Source organism: Sus scrofa, chromosome 12 (genome assembly GCF_000003025.6).
Source record: "Sus scrofa isolate TJ Tabasco breed Duroc chromosome 12, Sscrofa11.1, whole genome shotgun sequence".
Lineage (NCBI taxonomy): Eukaryota > Metazoa > Chordata > Mammalia > Artiodactyla > Suidae > Sus > Sus scrofa.
Genome location: NC_010454.4, coordinates 17,499,712 through 17,519,540, shown reverse-complemented (window position 1 = coordinate 17,519,540; position 19,829 = coordinate 17,499,712). Strand labels below are relative to the sequence as shown.

At 38.3% G+C, this 19,829-nt stretch overlaps 1 protein-coding gene across 3 annotated transcripts in view; it reads right to left on the bottom strand.

Moving 5' to 3' along the window:
• Positions 1-19,829, bottom strand: part of NSF (N-ethylmaleimide sensitive factor, vesicle fusing ATPase) — a 165,340-nt gene that overhangs the window by 104,795 nt on the left and 40,716 nt on the right. For all 3 annotated transcript variants that reach the window (XM_005668696.3, NM_001244560.1, XM_013980864.2), the window contains exons 5-8: positions 16,090-16,256; positions 12,416-12,523; positions 11,877-11,952; positions 8,670-8,825 (exon numbers count right to left, since the gene is read on the bottom strand). In XM_005668696.3, coding sequence (XP_005668753.1) covers positions 8,670-8,825; positions 11,877-11,952; positions 12,416-12,523; positions 16,090-16,256 — 507 coding nt within the window. The remainder of the gene's footprint in view (positions 1-8,669; positions 8,826-11,876; positions 11,953-12,415; positions 12,524-16,089; positions 16,257-19,829) is intronic.

Below are 19,829 nucleotides of genomic sequence, written 5' to 3'. Positions count from 1 at the left end.
TGGGCCAGGGATCGAACCTGGGTCCCAGTGCTCCCAAGACACTGCTGATCGATCCCACCGCACCATAGCAGGAACTCCCCAACCTAACTTTTAAATCGAATTACCTGCTCCTTCCCATTCTGCTAGACTGGTCAAAGCTGTGAATTCTACACCTTATTTAGTCTGTTGCTCTTCCCAGGACATGGACAACCATCCCCTCCTCGCCTCCTGTCCAAAATCACTCAGCATTTAAGTCCTCCCTCAAGCTCTGACTCCTCCACCAAGTCTTCTGTGATCCTCTCTTAAAATTCCTGAAGGATTTACCATCTATACCGCTCATTTAGCACTTTATCACATAACAGCTTTTGACATTATTTGTTAGGTGATGTTGTTGAACTTCTAAAGGATTCTTTGAGTTTTAAATTTATGTGCCATCTCTAAGTTGACAGTTCACTTGAGACAATTTCGACGGGCGGTTCGGGGTTTTTGGAAGCATATGTTATATTTGGAATGGATGAGCAATGGGGCCCTACTGTACAGCACAGGGAACTGTGTATGACTGGGTCCCTCTGTTGTACAACAGAAACTGAAGAAACATTGTAAATCAACTACACTTTAATTAAAAAAAAATGCTATACCCATAGCAACTACTACCTCCCTGTATTATGCTACAAAAGGTGACAAAAAAACACATGAAGAAAGCAGAGTAATTAGGTATTAGACATTATAGTCCTACCAGCTCTTCATGTCTTTTGAGCTCATGGCAATTTGAATCTATCAGGTTACTAGAAAAGTACTTTATTGATGAATCTTAAATGTCTTAGTTCATTCACTCTCACACACTCCACACTTACATTTCTTAATCCAGGCCAAGATAAGTCCACAGAACTTGGCCACATTTGAGTTCCAAAAAATTTACCACAAATAAGAAAATTAAGGAAACGCAATTGAGACAGTAAAAAGAAGAAAGGGAAGAAGAAGAAAGAGGGAAGGAGGAGGAGGAGGAGGGGGAAGGAGCAGGAGGGAAGAAGAAAGATGAGAAAGACAGGAGAAGGAGATAAAGAGGAGGAGGAGGAAGCAAGAGGAGGAGGTAGTTTAACTCTGTCTTATTTATTTATTATTATTATGTTTTTTTTTGCTTTTTAGGGCCTCACCCATCGCATATGGAGGTTCCCAGGCTAGGGGTCTAATTGCAGCTGTAGCCACTGGCCTACGCCACAGCCATAGCAACACGGGATCCAAGACACATCCGAGACCTACACCACAGCTCACGGCAATGCCAGATCCTTAACCTACTGAGCAGGGCCAGGTTTTTTCACTAGTTAAGTTCGTTAACCACTAAGCCATGATGGGAACTCCTAGTTTAACTCTTTAACAGAGGAAGAGAGGCCAGAAAAGTTTAAATCGTTGTCTGGTATCTAAATGCAAGCCAGATTTCTGTACTATACTCAATATGTAGAATTCTACCAAATCACTAAAGTCCTGAGTAATTTCTGAATACCAAGGCTGTCACTTACAAGTGCATATAGGAAATGGTAGAAGGTAAGCCAGATCTGTAACTCTTCAGTGTTTTAATAATTCCTCTCTTAGTCTTCACCCCCCCAAAACCTATTATATCTTTGTTATCACAACCTTTATATATGTGGAAAGCTTTGTAAATTTGAGAATTAATTCAGGAAGAAAGGCAAAAATGGAACCTATGTACGCATAAGATATTCTCTGACAAAATTCAAGGTTTATTGACTACTTGAGTCTCAGCTTCATCTCATCAATATTCAGAGAGGCAGTTCAGAATGCAGACTCTGCAACCAGATTTCCTGATTCTGAACCTCAGCTCTGCCACTTACTAGTTGTACAAACTTAGACGTTTCCTTCTCCTTTAAAGGCTCCTGAACCAAGTTCTAGTCCTAGTTCTTTATGTGACTTTCTTAGTGACCTTGGGCCATAGTTTCTACACCTGTCAAGAGAAAGAGCCAGGGAACTGTGCTAGATCAGTGGTTCCCAACCAAGGACGACTTTGCTCTTGGGGACATTTGACAGTGTCTGGAGGTACTTCTGGTTGTTACCACTAGGGGTGAAATGAGAAGTTCTACTTGGCATCTAGTGGGTACAGGCCTGCGATGCTGCTGAACATCCTACAATGCAGCCAGTGCCCAACGCCCAATAATTATCCAATCCAAATGTCAATGGTGACAGAGTTGAAAAATCCTTGGCTCTAAGTCCCTCAAAGACCACCTCCGAGGTCCCCAAGAAGTGTGAGAAAGTCCATTTTAGTGGTTTTATATGATGGGCTTTCATGAAAGAAGAATAGAATAATATAAAAAGTTAATGCCATAGACTTTGAGGCCAGATTGCCTGGGTTCAAATCTGACTCCGCCACTTACTAGCTTGGACCAATTACTCAACCTTTCCAAGACTCCGTAAAATGGGGACAATACAGTACCTCATAAGGCTGTTGTGAAGGATTAAATAATACGTGTAAAGCATTTAGAACAGTGCTTGATTGAAGTTCTCTGGTGGCTCAGCAGTTTAAGGATCTGGTGTGTCACTGCTGTGGCTCTGGTTACAGCTGAGGCACAGGTTCAGTCCCTGGCCTGGGAATTTCCACATGCCACTAGAGTGGGAAAGAAAGAAAAGAAGAAAGGGAGGGAGCGAAGGAAGAAGGAAGGACGGACAGACAGTGCCTGGTCCCATATAAGTATTAGCTAACGTCATCATCACCAACCTAAATATGGCAGTAAAATGAAAAACAAAAAACAAAAACACCAACCATTTCACTTTAGGAGTTGCATGAGTTAGATTCCTCAGTGAAAAGGTTCTGAAGACTGAACAAATTCAAGCGCAGTTCCCCACATGTCAGAAACTCTGCTCTCCCTCATGTCCCCCTTCTCCCACTCTTCCCTCCAATGCTTCCACGGCTGCTTGAAGGCTGGGATGCAAATGCTCTTCTAACGGTTTGAAGGGAATACAAACTACTTTTATCCATTGCTATAATGCAAAAGGTAATGGAAGGAAGTAGTTTGTATCATAATGGGGAAATTGTTTTCATCTTTCAGGAGAAAAGGACGGGCATATGTGCCTATGCTCTGTAAGGAGCTGCCACCAAAGCCCTCGGATTCAGGCCTTATCCCTGAGCTCTTTTCCACAGAAACTTCCCGAAGCGGGTGAGGCATACCTGTTCCCCTGCTCCCTGGCTGTGCCGACAGGAGAGCCACCGCAGCCTGTGATAGTATCTTTTTGTTTGTTTTTTAATTACACGAGTAGAAATACAGTATCACAGTTAAACATGCAGAGACAGAGGTACACAGAGTAAAAGAAGAAAAATCTCCCTCTCTATCCCATTGTAGCTTTCCTTTCACAGAAGAAAACAATTTTTTTTTTCCAATTTAATTCATGTCCATAGAGACTTTTGTAATGCATTTACTTTCAGGTTTTTTCAAAATTAAAACATATCTGTGCATTTAAAGATGTATCATTTTAAGATCTGCTTCACTGTATCCACAATGAGGACGGAAGGATGCAGCACTGTTTGTTTAGTCATTTCCTTCCTGGTAAACGCTTAGGTTCAGACTTAGACTTCAACTTTAGAGCGACCCAACCATTGATTCATAAGTAACTCAATTGAAGTTGTCAGCAAATCTAATCCATTGGTGACTCTACAGTCAGCTCTGCCTCCCTGACATAAATAATTTTTAAAAGTCTGTTTATAAATTAAAAATGCTAACTGAATTTACATATATTTGACTCTGAAATATAAGCATAATTACACTCTTTCTATTCAATGTAAGTAAGTTTAACTTGAAAAATTTAAATCAATGGAGAAATTAATTCAAGGTTAGATCTTGCAGTTTATAAAAAGGCACCTATAGTTTTTCTTGTAGGGTGTCTGCTCTATCTCTGAATTCTGCTCTAGAGATTTTAGAAATCATAGTCAGAAGCCATTTTCTTCTTCTAATTTAAAAGAAAATTCTCCAAACTGAAGTTAGAATTAGTAAATTATTAAATTATTACTTCTTGATATTCAAGTACCATCTACAAGCACTTTGTGGAAAAGCAGAAGGGGGAAGTTTTGCATCTCTAACTAGTGAGCAATTGCTTTCTTTTCCTTTCGTAATAAATTACAGGCAGACTTGAACAGATGTCAGGTTGGCATTCAAAACCTAAAATATAGCTGAAAAGCAAGTTATGACTAATACAAGGAAAAAAGATGAATGTCAGAAAGCTTCATTTTTTTTTTTTTTTTTTTTTCAAATTTCAGATAAGCTCTTTAGCCTTAGGGTTCCTTTTACAGAGCCCTGGAGTTTGGCGAGATGTCTTAACCCCCATTTAAATTGCAATCTCTCCTCATGAGTGGGGGTGTGAAAATGCATTTTAACAGTGTCAGTGTTTATGTTAATCTTAGCAAGAACTCCCTCTCTCCCAAATAGGGCATGTACAAAACCTTAGCGCCCTTTCTTCCACTGTGTTTTACTTGCACTGTTCTTAGCATGTGAAAGGTGTCTGCACGTGATCGAAAGGCTCCTTATCTTCTGTACCTCACAGAGTAACTGCAGTTTCACTTGTGATATTTCCTCTAGAATTCCAAAAGAAACCTTAAAAATACAGACTGAAAATGGGCTTAGGGAGGGAGGCACAGAAAAGGTGGCCAAAAAGAGCACAGCATCAGTTTCAAAGAAAGGGGGTGCAAGACCATAAACAGTGGCTTTGCTCCCCACGGGGTGGCCTGCCTGTCTACGAGGAATAGGTCCACCCAAAGACAGAATGAGGCTCAAGGCCCTAAGTCTCTACAGCTTCCCCTTCTAGTTCTAAAGCAGGCAATTCCTGCCAGAGCCCCCTTTTCCTCCGATACATGTAAACCTAGTCCTAATATTACATCAGGAGACAGTAATTCTTTAACAATTACTCCACTGTTCTTTGAAAAGGATTTATTGTTGCTTTTGAGCTGATATTTACAGTTTAGAGAGAATTGCCAAGGATGCGGAAAAATGAAGTTTCTTTGTAGAAACTATCTTTTCCAACAAAAGGGCTATAGTGAGAATTGAGGAAATCAATTCATTATTTATCCAGAGCACTCTCCACAAAACGGCACGCAAAGGAGTGAGTGCGGTAAATGTCTGAACAGAAGTATATGTGTTTGGGTTGACACCTGAACGCCCTCAAAGACCGCCGAGTTTATTCACTGATACCTACAAATGCTGCTTTTGGATGCCCACATTTCCATCCTGGGACACAAAAGTGCTTCTATTACCTCGCAAGGCAAAAACTTCAGGTCTTTCCTAACTAAACGGCTGTCATTGTGGGTGTTTAGAGGGCTTCTAACTAAAGAGCTGTCGGGTATCCACGAGCCATGGGTTTCCTTGCTAATGCTTTCAAGGAAGAGCTGCCCGCTGCGGGTGTGGGTAAGTCCAACCGTTAGAGATGAGGACAAAGTGAAGAGTTACTTCATAATGTGTTCAGAAGAACAAGAACAACAAAAATCGAAACTGATTTTCCCCAAAGTAATCTCTTTGCCTCCTTCCACATATGACCTTTCTTCCACTGCTATATGTGACTTTTTCCCCCCTTCAAGGCCTTCCTTGACTTTAATTCTGTAAAAATATTATGACAAAAACAGGATGGTGTATCTACTATGTACTTGAAAGTGTTTCAAGAGAGAAATTAACAAATTGGAAACTCTAGACACTTATGTCACATATATTACCTCATCTGATCCCTATTTTTTCTGCATACTTGTGCCCCTCTGGTTAGTCCTCTAGTCTCTATCTCATTGGTAACATTCTGTATGCATCTCAGCTATATTTCCAATTCTGAAAAGTAACATGAAATTTTACAAGCAAAAGGAAAGAACGATATTCCCTAGAAGCATAATTATCAGTCTCATAAACACAATGACAGAAGAGAATTCTAAATTTATCACTTTGTGAACTTGAAACTTTGATATATAGGCAAAAAGATCCATTTAGTTAAGATTCCTGTTTACAAAGTAGACATAACTCTAGACTCCATGGTAAAAGACAATGATTTGGTCTCAAGCCAAAAGTAAAAATGTTCTCTGCTTAAAACAAAATAGTCCCATAACCTACATCAATTATTCTTTTCTAATCACTATTTTTTTCCATTTCGTGTGATTTAACCAATCATATTCAGCATTCAATAAGATTCCACAACCATTCAGTTTAACTATTTAGTTAACAAAGAGCAAGGGAAGAAAAAAAAAATCAGCCAATTTCGTTCCCACATGGCAGGGTAAAACACAGGGTATCTATAAAAAGGATCTATCTGGAGTTCCCAGGTGACCTAGTGGGTTGAAGATCCTGCATTGTTACTGCTGTGGCTCAGGTTTGATCCCTGGCTTGGGAACTTTTATGTGCTGTGGGTGCAGCAGCCAAAAATATTTTTTTTAAAAAAGGACCCTGTAAGGTTATTTTATATTCTACTTAATGTAGCAATTTGTACTTTAAATACCTTTATCAAAGTCTAATAAGAATTTTATAACCATACTATAGAGGTCAGTGAAGTATTCTACTCTGTACTTCCCCCAATATTCAAAGTAAAAAAGAAGCCTCTATTGGAAAATAAGGAAAGACACATGCTTATAGGAGAATTATTTCTCTGCCATTTTACCATAAAAAAGTAGCATAAGGACACTGAGAGTCTTCATCCAAAATAAAAAAAAAAAAAGTCTTTAAATTCAACCCTAATTGAAGCCAAAATACCTTGAGACCCGTTGTCTTTTAAATCAAATTGGTAACACATGCTTCTTGATGGCAAAAAGCCACAAAGAAAAAGAAAATACTACTTTTTAAAAAGTAAATAACTCATTTATACCTAACTAAATTAGTGTAAAAATGTTAGAAAAATAAATCCATAGAAAAGGTTCTGGATAGTAGTACTCACAAAATTGAAATTCAAAGTCCCTAGTTAAAACACACACACACACACACACACACACACACACACACACACACACACTAACAACAACAGAAAGCACACTACATATAATTCAACTAATTTCAATATGGACTGCAGAGACAGATTAAATTCACTCAACAATTCCAAATCTGTTTTAATTTTAAACTCTTCAACAGCTGGCAGAGTCACAAATCGACCCACACGAGTTTGCTCCTTTATGCATTATCTTTTCAACCTCAGACAGAGGTCCTAATGAGTAGGGTTTGATAATGCACAACCAGGAAACTATTTCCTGAATAACCGAATCCTCAGAAAGTCCTAAGCCATGAGAAAACATTTATAATATAATTAAAAGATAAAACTTACAGAAGCAGTTATTTTTCCATTTGTTGGCTAAGTATGTATGTTTAAAGAAACAAAATCATTAGATTTCTGTTTGGGGCCAGGCTTTAAAACCAGCAAAAATATTCCACAAGAATAACTGAGAACATTCGGATCACCCTTCAATCGCTGCTTAAACCAAAATACACTTAAACGATATTTCCATGTCTTGATTAAAATCTTTATGGATTTATTGTGCCTCAAAATACATAGTACCAAGATCGTGAATTACATCTTTTTTTTTTTTTTTACGATTTTCCAAATTAAAATTCTGTTTTTTATGGACTTGGCCTTTGTAGCTCTCAGATAAAAAAGTAGGTTACTGCCGTTTCAAGGTGTCTAAAACTCAGGTGATGAGGGTCTCTGTCATTTTCTCTTAATCCAATTCCAAACTCGACCTTTAGCCAGTGAACAGGTGTGTGCTGTGCCTGTAATTTTTCAGGGTGAACGGCCAGGCAGAAAAACTACCAACAATAGGAGGCTGATAGAACCTAGCACTTAGTGCCTAGAAAGTAGTTCTTATCCCCACCATGATGAATATACTTTTATCTCCCAGTAGCAATTTAAAGATAAAGAATGATGGAGGTGAGGGGAGTATTGTATTCCTTTAGGTTTTTTTTTTTTTTCTTTTTTCTTTTTGGATACTGTTTTTAATACTAATAGCCTGCCAGAAGCTGTTATGTTATAAATTCCTTTCTCAGATATTCTGCGGCTCACATTCCAATCCAACCTATGATATGGATATGAGAACAGTCATGGCAGCATTGCCACTAGCGCAAGTAAAACCATTTCACACACAGATAAATTAAATAAACCTTCAAGAAAAAAAGTGATAAGTGACTAGTGCATTTCTTTGTATGCAGTAGGGAAATTGCTATGTATATCCTGCATTTGTCCTTCTGGACAAATTTAAAACATGCCAAGTATCCATTTACTAGAAGATGTACTAACTGGGTAATATAACAGTACAATAAAAAGAAGCAACAGCTAATATTAGAACAATGCCCACAGTCTACCAGATAATGACTACTCAGCAGGGTAAATTTGATCCACAGTGAATCTTTAGAGTCAGGTGAAATTTCTAAATATGTCCTACCAAAAAACTCATAAATGTACAAGTAAAATGAAATTTCTAAGTATGTCCTTTAAAAAAAACATACTTGAATGAATAAATGGAGCAACCACAAATATTTCTATGACTTCCCCATAAAATTAAAATGTAATTCAAAAATTCTAATATTTCAAAGACTTTTTAAAAAAACTTTTTTTGAAGAAGTCAAAAACAAAATATTTGTTAGGACTGAAAAATAATTTCAAAACATTACTGAAAAGAGACTTCGTCATATTCATTAAAAAAAAATACAAGATTTTTATCAAATTTTCCTTTTTAAACTCACCCATCTGCTCCACAATCTCGGGGGGAAATACTCGAGAAGCAAATGCTCGTCGAAAAATATCTGAAAATTCCTTGTCCAGACCTCCTATTCCCATTTTTTCAAAGTTCCAGTCAGGATTGATGATAGACTGGCGATTTTCCTTGGTTTTAGCTTTGCCTATGTCAAACAAAGATAATCAAATGTGAGACAAGAACTTCATCACTAAGTATAAAAAGACAGAGCTCCCTGGGCAGCCTCGGTGAATAAAGAGAAGCTACCCTTATACAAAGATGAACAACATGCTCTTAGCTGATTTTCTAATAAGGACAAGTTTTGCTATATTCACTACTTCATCTGGTCCCCATTTAGGGTAAAACACTTATAAAACGATTAGTGAGGTTCATGCTGTAATCAGTTCATGGAGTTTGGCCTTATTAACTGCTAATCCTAAGTTAACTAACTTGGTCAATTGGAAGAAACATCATATGCATATCTGATGAAGAAAACACCAGGTGCCAGAAATATGACTAAAATTGAGGAGTCCCTCGAGGCTCCTAAAGCAAGATTTAAAAATATATGTATTTATCTAGATTAAGTTTATAACTAGAAATACAACTCCTCAACCTGAAAAGATGCACTAAGTTTGAGGTCTTATTTGCTTCTTTGTCATCTGCACACAAAAGGCTAAAATCATCCTAAAGATTTTAATGATTTCAAAATTCATGTGTTTAAATTCTTTTGCAGATACAAATTATCTACCTTAAATGTCATAGTGCCCCCTAAAGTAACTCAAGAGAACCATGTTAACCATCTCAAACACAAAAGAATAAAAGTGCCTTAGTACATTCTACTATAAACAAAACAAGAAAGTAATACTATAGTTTTTTTAATTAGAGAAGAAAAGGTCACATAGAAAAAGTTTATCCTAGATGGTAATTTTGTCAGAGTTTTGTAGACATAACATTTCCTCTGTGAAGCGCTGAAAAATATTTTCTCTTACACTCTACTGCCCTCTTGTGGCTAAACATACTGCATGATAAATCAATATACAATTTGACTTTCCAAAGAGGGGGAAAACTTATCAATCACAACTCTGCATGAATGACTTAGAAACACCTATATTGTATGAAAGTCATGCAGTTCTCTTGGATAATATACTTCAACAAAATGTGTACAAAACATAATATACAGGAGTTCCCGTTGTGGCTCAGCAGAAATGAATCTCACTAGAATCCTAGAGGATGCAGGTTCAATCCCTGGCCTCATTCAGTGGGTTGGTGATCTGGTGTTGCCATACGCTGTGGTGTAGGTCACAGATATGGCTTGGATCTGGCGTTGCTGCGGCTGTAGTATTGGTGGGCATCTGTAGCTCCTATTCCTCCCCTAGCCTGAGGACTTCCATATGCTGCAGGTGAGGCCCTTAAAAAAAAAATACACAAAGAAATCACTTCAGAAATGTGTTGGATCAATAATGGGAGATTATGAGATATCCTACATCCATAAAACATATATAGTCACTAAAAATTATACTGCAGAAATGTATTTATTAAAATGATTGAAATATGTAAAGCAAAAAAATTATAAAACAGTATGAAAATATCAAATTTAAAAATTTTAAGGTGAGTTGTTTTTGAATGAGTACCTATCCATATTTTATGAAATATTTTTAGAATTAAGAAAAAATGATGAGGAGGAATGATAATTTATGGGTCATGAAAAAAAGCCACGCATTTGAAGTTAAATAATTTTGGATATGATAGTATGTAAACCAATGAAAATCCTCTACTTTGTACTGGAGTAGACATAAACATAGTTAAGTCAACCAAAAATAAGAATTACTAAAGTTTCCACTGTGGGACAGTGGGTTAAGAATCTAACTGCAGTGTCTCAGGTCACTGCAGAGGCATGGGTTTGATCCCCAGACCAGCGCAGTGGGTTAAAGGATCCAGCATAGATCACAGCAGCAGCTCGGACTCAGTCCTTGGTCTGGGAACTTCCATATGCTGCATGTGTGGCCATGAAAAAGAATAATAATAATAATTTTAAAAAGAATTACTATATAGTTATTCTGGCATCATTATTCTGGTGATTTACTGATTTTAAAGACCAATCTGCGTTACTTTAATATAATTAAAGTAGGGCTAACATGTAAGCCAGATTGAACTATAAAGTTATTGGAAAGACTCTTTACCTGCACATTCATCATTTAACTCATCACTAATACAAGTGATGCTAGTACCACATTTAACACACAACCAGCTGAGGGACATTCTACAAAATAACTGACCAGCTCTCATGGTTGTGAAAGACAATGAAAGTCTAAGTATTGTTTCCACGTCTTGGCTATCGTGACTAGTGCTAAGGAAATGTCAGACATGGGACAGGGCTACGGAGACTAAACCACTAAAGGCAATGGGGGATCCTGAATTAGATCCTGGAACAGAAAAAGGACATATGAAAAGACTGGTGAAATCAAAATAAAGTCTGTAGTTTAGATAACAGCAATGGAACCATGTTAGTTTAGTTTTGGTAACTGTACTACGGTTATTTAAGATGCAACATCAGAGGAAGCTGGTCCAGGGTATACAGAAACTTTCTGCACAATTTTTTTTTATAAACCTTCTGTAAGCCTGAATTTATTTCAATATTAAATGTTTAAAAATTAACTTTATCTGTATCTTTCCCCTTATTTTTAGTGGTGTTACTAGGAAATTAAAAATGACATGTGGTTCACATCATATTTCTATTGGATAATGCTGATCTAGTGAAGGTTTTAAATTTTTTTCTACATCAGCACATCTGACAGATATGAAATGCTCTGTGATTTTGTGATAAGCTTTCTTTTTCTTTTTGTTTTTTTACCATTTCTTGGGCCACTCCCGTGGCATATGGAGGTTCCCAGGCTAGGGGTCTAATCGGAGCTATTGCTGCCAGCCCACGCCAGAGCCACAGCAACACGGGATCCCGGCCGCGCGTCTGCGACCTACACCACAGCTCACGGCAACGCCAGATCCTTAACCCACTGAGCAAGGCCAGGGATCGAGCCCGCAACCTCATGGTTCCTAGACGGAGTCGTTAACCACTGTGCCACGAAGGGAACTCCCCTGTGATAAGCTTTCTAAAGAGAGTGTCCCCATTCCCCCTCCCCACTTAAAAATCACGACAGTCCAGTCGCATATTATAACAGAGATAGTCCCACTTTATTCAGAATCTTCTAAAAACGCTTACCAATAAGATTGAGTGATGAATTTTCTGCTTTTTCAAATGCAACTTGACTATTTCCAACAACCAGTCCTACTTCAATCTGTATAGAAAGACAATAATTAGTAATCAAGAGCAGATTTCTGCACTTCTCAAAGCAAAGCAAAAAACAAAGAGGAAAGAGGTCTCTCTGAGCAAAGAAAATTGTCCAAATTATCATCTAAGTTACATTTACTTTTATCAATTGCCTTCTACTATTCCTATTTTATTTCAATGCATATATCTTTTGATACCACCTGTCATCATTTATTTACAATAAATATCACGTTCATTCAACCAGGATTACAAGTACATATACAAATTTCAAGTTACTATTAGATCTGCAAATAAGTATATTTTACACTATATTTCAATAACAATGCTGGCTTTCAAAGCCATTTTTCTCCCTACTATCTGAAAAGAAAAAGTATATAATATGAAAGAAATCCCCGAGGAAGAGAATCACCAGGAAATTTATATTAATTTGCACAATGCACATCATAAAGATTACTAGAAACAAGGCATACCTTCTGCCTTTTACCCGTCCCAGGCTCTCCCTTCAGGATGCTTGGATCCATGGCTTCAATGTCCTTTACCAGTAAGCCAAAAAGCTTTTCATTGAAGCTGAACACGAGCTATATAGAAAACAAGTACGGGAAGAAGAATCACTTCATGACATAATGGCTTGATTCTCACATCATCGCCAGTGTTTACCGAATGCAGGCAAGCAGCTTTCCCTGGTATATTCCCTCCTAAATCCTCCCCACAGGCAAACTACCCAGACAGTCAAAGAGAGGAAAAGGAATGAACATTTACTGAGTATTCGTTATGAACCAAACAAACACTACAGGAGGTTCTGTGTTTAATATTCACAAACGCTCTTGGAAACAAATTATTCCGGTTTTACTAGTAGGGAAACTAAGATCCTATAGTCACAGTCAATAGCAGAGCCAGGATACATGCCTGGGTGTGTGACTTGAAAGTCGTGCTTTTCCACAACCAATACAAAACGCCTGCCATACAAGTGCAGAGAGAGCTTCTGAGGGCCTAACACTCCCCCAAATGCTGAGTACCTTCTATAAGCCAGGTCTTCTTCTAGGAACTGGGGTATAACAGTAAACAGAATAGGCGAAGCTGACTGTCTGTCAATCCTGCCACTACTAATTACTGCAAATGAGAATAAATTGAAGAAAAGTGATTTGGAGTAAGATATGTATTTCTTCTCTGTATGACAGAGGATTTTCTTTCATAGGTTTGGAGCCATCTGCATGCCACTGGGCTTAAAATTAGTACAAATTCCCAAGCATTTTCTATTAAAATGCAAGGGCAAAAGTATAAACAATGAAGTTTAGCCAGACAATTAGAGCACAACTATCGTCAAAAAGTGCCAGAATCGAGAATGACTACAATAAAGCCCAACAGGTCAACAAATCATCAGCTGACTGTCTTCTTGGGGAGCCTCCTCAAAGTGTCTAATCCAAAGCAGCAGCGCACTTTACTGACCTCAAAGTACGGAACACACATGGCATTTCTTTCTCTTCAACTAGAAAGTAAGCTCTACGAGGGTAGGAATTGTGTCTGTTTTGTGAACTGCAGATCCCCAGGGCCTAAAATAGTATTTACTGAAGATGTGCTAGGTGTTCAATAAATATTTAATTCACCAACTGACTAATGGGTTCTTGTCTCAGCTACACCCCTGGCTGTGAAGCCTGGGCATGTGATGGACCTTCTCTGGACCTAAAATCCTTCGTTTGCAAAATGAGGAGGTTAGAAAAGATAATCTCTGAGGTTCATTCCAATTCTAGTACTCTTGAAAACATTAACCAATACATAGCATCTTTTTCTGTCCTGTGTATCAGTAATTCGCGCAGTTTCCACTTGGGAAAGTGATGTTATGATGCATGGGTTATCCAGATCCTTCGAGTCTTCTTCTTCCGGACAGTGACGCTCCATGCACTCCCACAAATCTTTCACCACTTCTCTCTTTCACCACTTCTCTCATTCCCCATCTTACAGACCTTCCCACATGAGAGACACATGAACAGTCTATGGAACTCATTAGAAATCAGAAGGCTATGAGCTGGGACTCTCAAACCCTTTGGTCTTAGGATCCCTTGAATATGTCTAAACATTTTTGAGGACGCCCAAAATTTTGTGTATACAGATTGTATCTGTTGATATTCACCATATTAGAAATTAGAACAAGAAATTTTATTAATTAAAAAAGAAATAAATACATTATTGTTAACACAAATAACATAACTTTATTTTTTATTTTCTATGTCTTTTTTTTTTTTTTTTTTTTGTCTTTTCTAGGGCCGCTCCCTCGGCACATGGAAGTTCCCAGGCTAAGGGTCTCACTGGAGCTGTAGCTGCTGGCCTACTCCACAGCCACAGCAATGCCAGATCCGAGCCACGTCCGCGACCTACACCACAGCTCATGGCAATGCCAGATCCTTAACCCACTGAGCAAGGCCAGGAATCGAACCCAAAATCTCATGGTTCCTAGTCGGATTCATTAACCACTGAGCCACAACGGGAACTCCCCATACCTTTATTTTATTTAAAAGATTCTCAAGGAATTCCATCAGGACCACCATTTGCGAACAGCTGCTATGGAGCTATGGTAGGAGGAAGGAGTTAGGAATGATTAAGAAAGTCACAGGAAAAGAGACCAAATGTAATGGTACAGCAGTAAAAGAAAAATGATTTATGTGTACAATGAGCAATTTATCAACTTATACCTTAAGTAAAATTTTTATTTTATTTTCATTGGTAGATTTTTTTTTTTTTTTCCCTGCACTGACGGCATGTGCAAGTTTCCAAGCCAGGAAATGAACCCAAGCCACAGTAGGACAACACTGCTAGGCTATCGGAGAACTCCTAAGTAAAATTTTAAAAGAACAGAATTTCTTCCTAGGGGGTTAAACAATATGTTATTAACTAAAGTCCAAAAAAAGGAGTGATGTAAACAATGTCATTTTCAAGAAGAGAAAATTTGAGCATCAAAAGCTCCATGATAGGAGTTCCCGTCGTGTCTCAGTGGTTAATGAATCCGACTAGGAACCATGAGGTTTCGGGTTCGATCCCCGGCCTCACTCAGTGGGTTAAGGATTTGGCGTTGCCGTGAGCTGTGGTGTAGGTTGCAGATGCCGCTCAGATCCCGCGTTGCTGTGGCTCTGGTGTAGGCTGGTAGCTACAGCTCCAATTCAACCCCTAGCCTGAGAACCTCCATATGTTGAGGAAGCGGCCCAAGAAATGGCAAAAAGACAAAAAACAAACAAGCAAAAAAAAACTCCATGATAAAAGCTGAACATGCACGTGTATACCCATACACATACCCACACACAAAACTTCCTTAAGAGTTTCTCATAGAAATCCATAACCAAAGTTAAGAATTATCTTTCTGGAGTTCTCTAGTGGCCTAGCAAGTTAAAGATCTGGCATTGTCACGACTATGGCTCTGGTCACTGGTGGGGCAGGTACAATCTATGGCCTAGGAACTTCTGCATGCCGTGGATGCAAGCCATAAAAAAGAGGGAAAAAAAGAATTACTTTTCTACAGAAATATATCAGTAAAAGAGAAAGACATTCAGAGACAAAACAAATGCCCCACTAGAAGAAAACAAGTAAGAAATTAGGGACATACATGTCTACAGTGTTTTCAAATTTACAGAGGGAAAAGCTGCTGTAATTATATGTGACACTGTAACCTAAAAGCTACCTTAGAGGAGTTCCTGTCGTGGTGCAGCGGAAACAAATCCGACTAGGAACCAAATTGTTTCAGGTTCAATCCCAGGCCTCGCTCAGTGGGTTAAGGACCCGGTGTTGCCATGAGCTGTGGTGTAGACTGCAGACTCGGCTTGGATCTGGCGTTGCTGTGGCTCTGGCATAGGCTGGCAGTAAACAGCTCCAATGAGACCCCTAGCCTGGGAACCTCTATATGATGCGGGTGCAGCCTTATAAAGACAAAAGACAAAAAAAAAAATTAAAAAAATAAAGAAATAAAAGCTACTGTAGAATTTTTCTGAGCAGACTGCTGGAGGTTCTGCATATATGTTTCCCTCACTTTTTAATCATTCATCTTAGAAATAGCTGTTTATATGCAAAGCTTGTTTCAGAATTTTCAATGTAGAACTGATTTTGGACAACTGCAGAGATTAGAATGCCTGTAAATGAAGGAAATGAAAGAAAAAACTACCTGTTGTGCCACTGAGAACGCCTGGTTGTTGAACTGCTGAATAAATTCTGCAGCCATCTTGTCAGTATCATAAGGGTTGGAGTCAATACTTTTTTTCTGCAGGAAATCAATCTCCATGGTCATTGTGCCAATACATTGTTTGGCTTTGTCAAATGTATAAGAGGACACTGGGGGGAAAAGAAGCATTTCTTAAAGCAAAGAAACACCAAATAAAGTAACTAAAACTTTCGCATAAATGAATTATTACAGAACTTGATCACGGCCTTCGGTGGAAGGACACATAGGAACAAATTTTTTAAAATAATAACAAAGAAATAGCAAAAAGACAATAATAATAATAATAATAATAATAATAATAATAATAATAACAACCACTAGAGATTTCTTTTCCCTGAATTAATTAGAACACTATTGAACAGCACTCTCCTGTACTTTTACCCCTCACCCAACTTTTCTGGGGACGTTACAGTCCTCCTCACACAGCCTCTGCATCTTCTCCCCTTTTATTAAACAGAAGACAAATGACAGTAGGGGGAAGGAAGTCCCAGTGGAGTGGGCATAACATGCTGCTTCCAAAAAAGATTTTTGCTTGACACAAGAAAGAGCTAAGGTGAGAGATGTGTGGACTCTTTTGTCCTAACAAACTAGAATGCAGGCAGGACCAACAAACAAACAAACAAAGAAAAAACACTTGAGGAAAAAAATGTTTACTAGAGGGGATTTCCTCCAGGGGAACTCAGAGTTTGACATTTCTTTTTTAATACTACCAGAATATTTACTGAGGATCTATGATGTCCAGGGAACTATAGTAAGCTCTACATGCATAATAGAACAAAGACCAGGTTTTTAGCTCATCCTGGTATTAATAGTGTCTGTAGGATGCCTTATATATTCATGAACTGTTTAAATGAAACAACAGCAACCAAACACCTACAGTCTTCAGGCTAATAACAAAGTGAGCAAGACATAGGGACTCTGGAGTCTTTGTTTCAAGAGATTCTGTTAGTAACTAGAAGAATCTAAGTAAATCAGCTAGCTCTCTGTACCTGGATTTGTCACATCTGTAAAATAAGACTCGGAGCTAGATAAATCTTCATGGTCTTTGCATACTCAATTTCTGTTCTAAACTTACTTCTTACAGTCTAACCACTGGAGTTATATACAAGGATTTTCTAAAAATCCTTTGAATGAAATTGCTTGAGTAATCATATTTTTATATTTTGGTTTGCCATCATAAAGGGGACACATATTTTAAAGATAAACACTATCGGAGTTCCCGTCGTGGCGCAGTGGTTAACGAATCCGACTAGGAACCATGAGGTTGCGGGTTCGATCCCTGCCCTTGCTCAGTAGGTTAAGGATCCGGCGTTGCCGTGAGCTGTGGTGTAGATTGCAGTCATGGCTCGGATCCTGTGTTGCTGTGGCTCTGGCATAGGCCGGTGGCTACGGCTCCAATTAGACCCCTAGCCTGGGAACCTCCATATGCTGCGGGAGCGGCCTAAGAAATAGCAAAAAGACAAAAAAAAAAAAAAAAAAAAAAGATAAACACTATCAAAAGCAAAATAACAAAGAAAGCAGGGTGAGGGCTGGAAAATTCACTGAAGACTGAAAAATAAGTTCAAATCTTGGCTGAAAGTTTCAGAATACACTCCTGCCTCCACTTCTGGGTGTTCTGTCTAACATTCCCTAGAAAGTAGAGGTTACATTCTGAGTAACTTCTATAAGCAAGGGAGCTTAGTTGTTTCTCCATATAATGAAGATATTTATAGGATGAAATATTGATGTGAAAATGAATACATTGATTCAGCAATTTCATTAACAGGTGTCTGTCCCAGAAAGACTCTTGGAACATTTGCCTGAAAAAGAGATTTATAGGGAGATTCACCACAGCATTATTTCTAATAGTCAGACATTTTAAAAAATGCTGATCAGTAGGGAAATAATGAATAAAATGTGGCATATTTATAATGTGGAATAATGTGCAATTAAAATTAAAACCTGATGCATATTTAATAAAGATGAATGAGCCATTAGAACATAATATTGAGTGAAAAAGTACACTTCCAAAAGATCTGCAGAGTACGACAACATTTCGTGTATTAAAGCCCCTAAAATAATTCCGTAACGTCATAATGCATATACAGGTCGGCATATGTATATGTGTGTGTATTATATATATGCGTGTGTGTGTGCGCGTGTGTGTCTATGTGTGAATCATCTTTATATCAAGAAATCTGAATAAGGGGAGTTCCCGTTGTGGCTCAGTGGTTAACGAATCCAACTAGGAACCACGAGGTCGCAGGTTCGATCTCTGGCCTCGATCAGTGGGTTAAGGATCTGGTGTTGCTGTGAGCTGTGGTATAGGTTGCAGATGTGGCTTGGATCTGGTGTTGCTGTGGCTCTGGCATAGGCCAGCAGCTATAGCTCCGATTAGACCCCTAGCCTGGGAACCTCCATATGCCACGGGAGTGGCCCTAGAAAAGACAAAAAAAATTTTTTTAATTTAATTAAATTTTTTAATTTAATTAAAAAATTTTTTAATTAAAAAAAAGGAAATCTGAATAAATGTATTAAAATATCATCATTACTGACTATAGTTTTCACATGCATTTTAAGGTCAATGTGCCACAGCAGAAAAGACCAGGCTGTTACAACTGCAAATGCTCAGGCAGCACCATGGACAGTTTCCCAGGCAGCACCATGGTCAGCTCCATCATCAGCCCCAAAGGGACAGAGGCCCTGAGGGCTTCAACCAGGAGTAAAAGGCCAGAAGGTGGAGAAGAGTTGTTTTTGTTTGTTTGTTTGTTTTACGACTAATATCAATTTAATATCAAACAATTAAAACTATTTTATAAACAAAAAAATTATAGCCAATGCTTTGCATAAACAGACATGACAAAAAGACACGTAATGGTCAAAAACATGTTAATTGAACCATCTGCAATATTTAGTATGGCATTCCAGATGGAGAGAAGACCAAATGATTCCTCTAGAAGATTCCCTCAGACTAAAATCACTGACTTCACTAAAGAATTCTCCCCTTACAGACAGAACTCTTGTTCCACAATCCTTGAATTAGCACTCCCCTTCAGACCAAAAACTTCCTATCCTCTCTTTGCCTATATCTCTACTTACAAAGAACCAGCTTTCTACCTTATGGCTACATCATGGCATCAATCAGGCCCCCAAGCCCTTCCTTGACTCAAGCTTACTCTACCTTACCACCACCTGAATACTGAGTTTTATAATTTTGCCATGGGTCTGTCTGATTTGCCTTTTAAAGAACTGACTTTACCTTCAAGATAAGCTTTTCTGGTGGTGGGAGACTGTTTAAACATAACTTAAGCCACAAAACACACTTCTCATTTCATCAAGATTTATAATCTTGAATTTTCACTTTTTTACAACAGAATTTATCTACATTAAAAGTTAAATTTGGCTGTGATAATCTATGTGGGAAAAGGATCTGAAAGAGAATGGATGTGCATACATGTGTAACTAAAGCACTTTGTTGTAGAGAACAAATTGCCACAACATTGTAAATCAACTATACTTCAATAAAACTCTTTAAAAAGTTGGGGGGGGATGGTTAAATTTAGGAGTTCCCGCAATGGTGCAGTGGGTTAAGAATCCTACCACAGTGGCTTGGGTTGCTGCAGAGATAGAGGTTCAGTCCCTGGCCTGGCAAAGTGGGTTAAAGGATCTGGCGTTGCCACAACCGGGGCTTGGATTTAATCCCT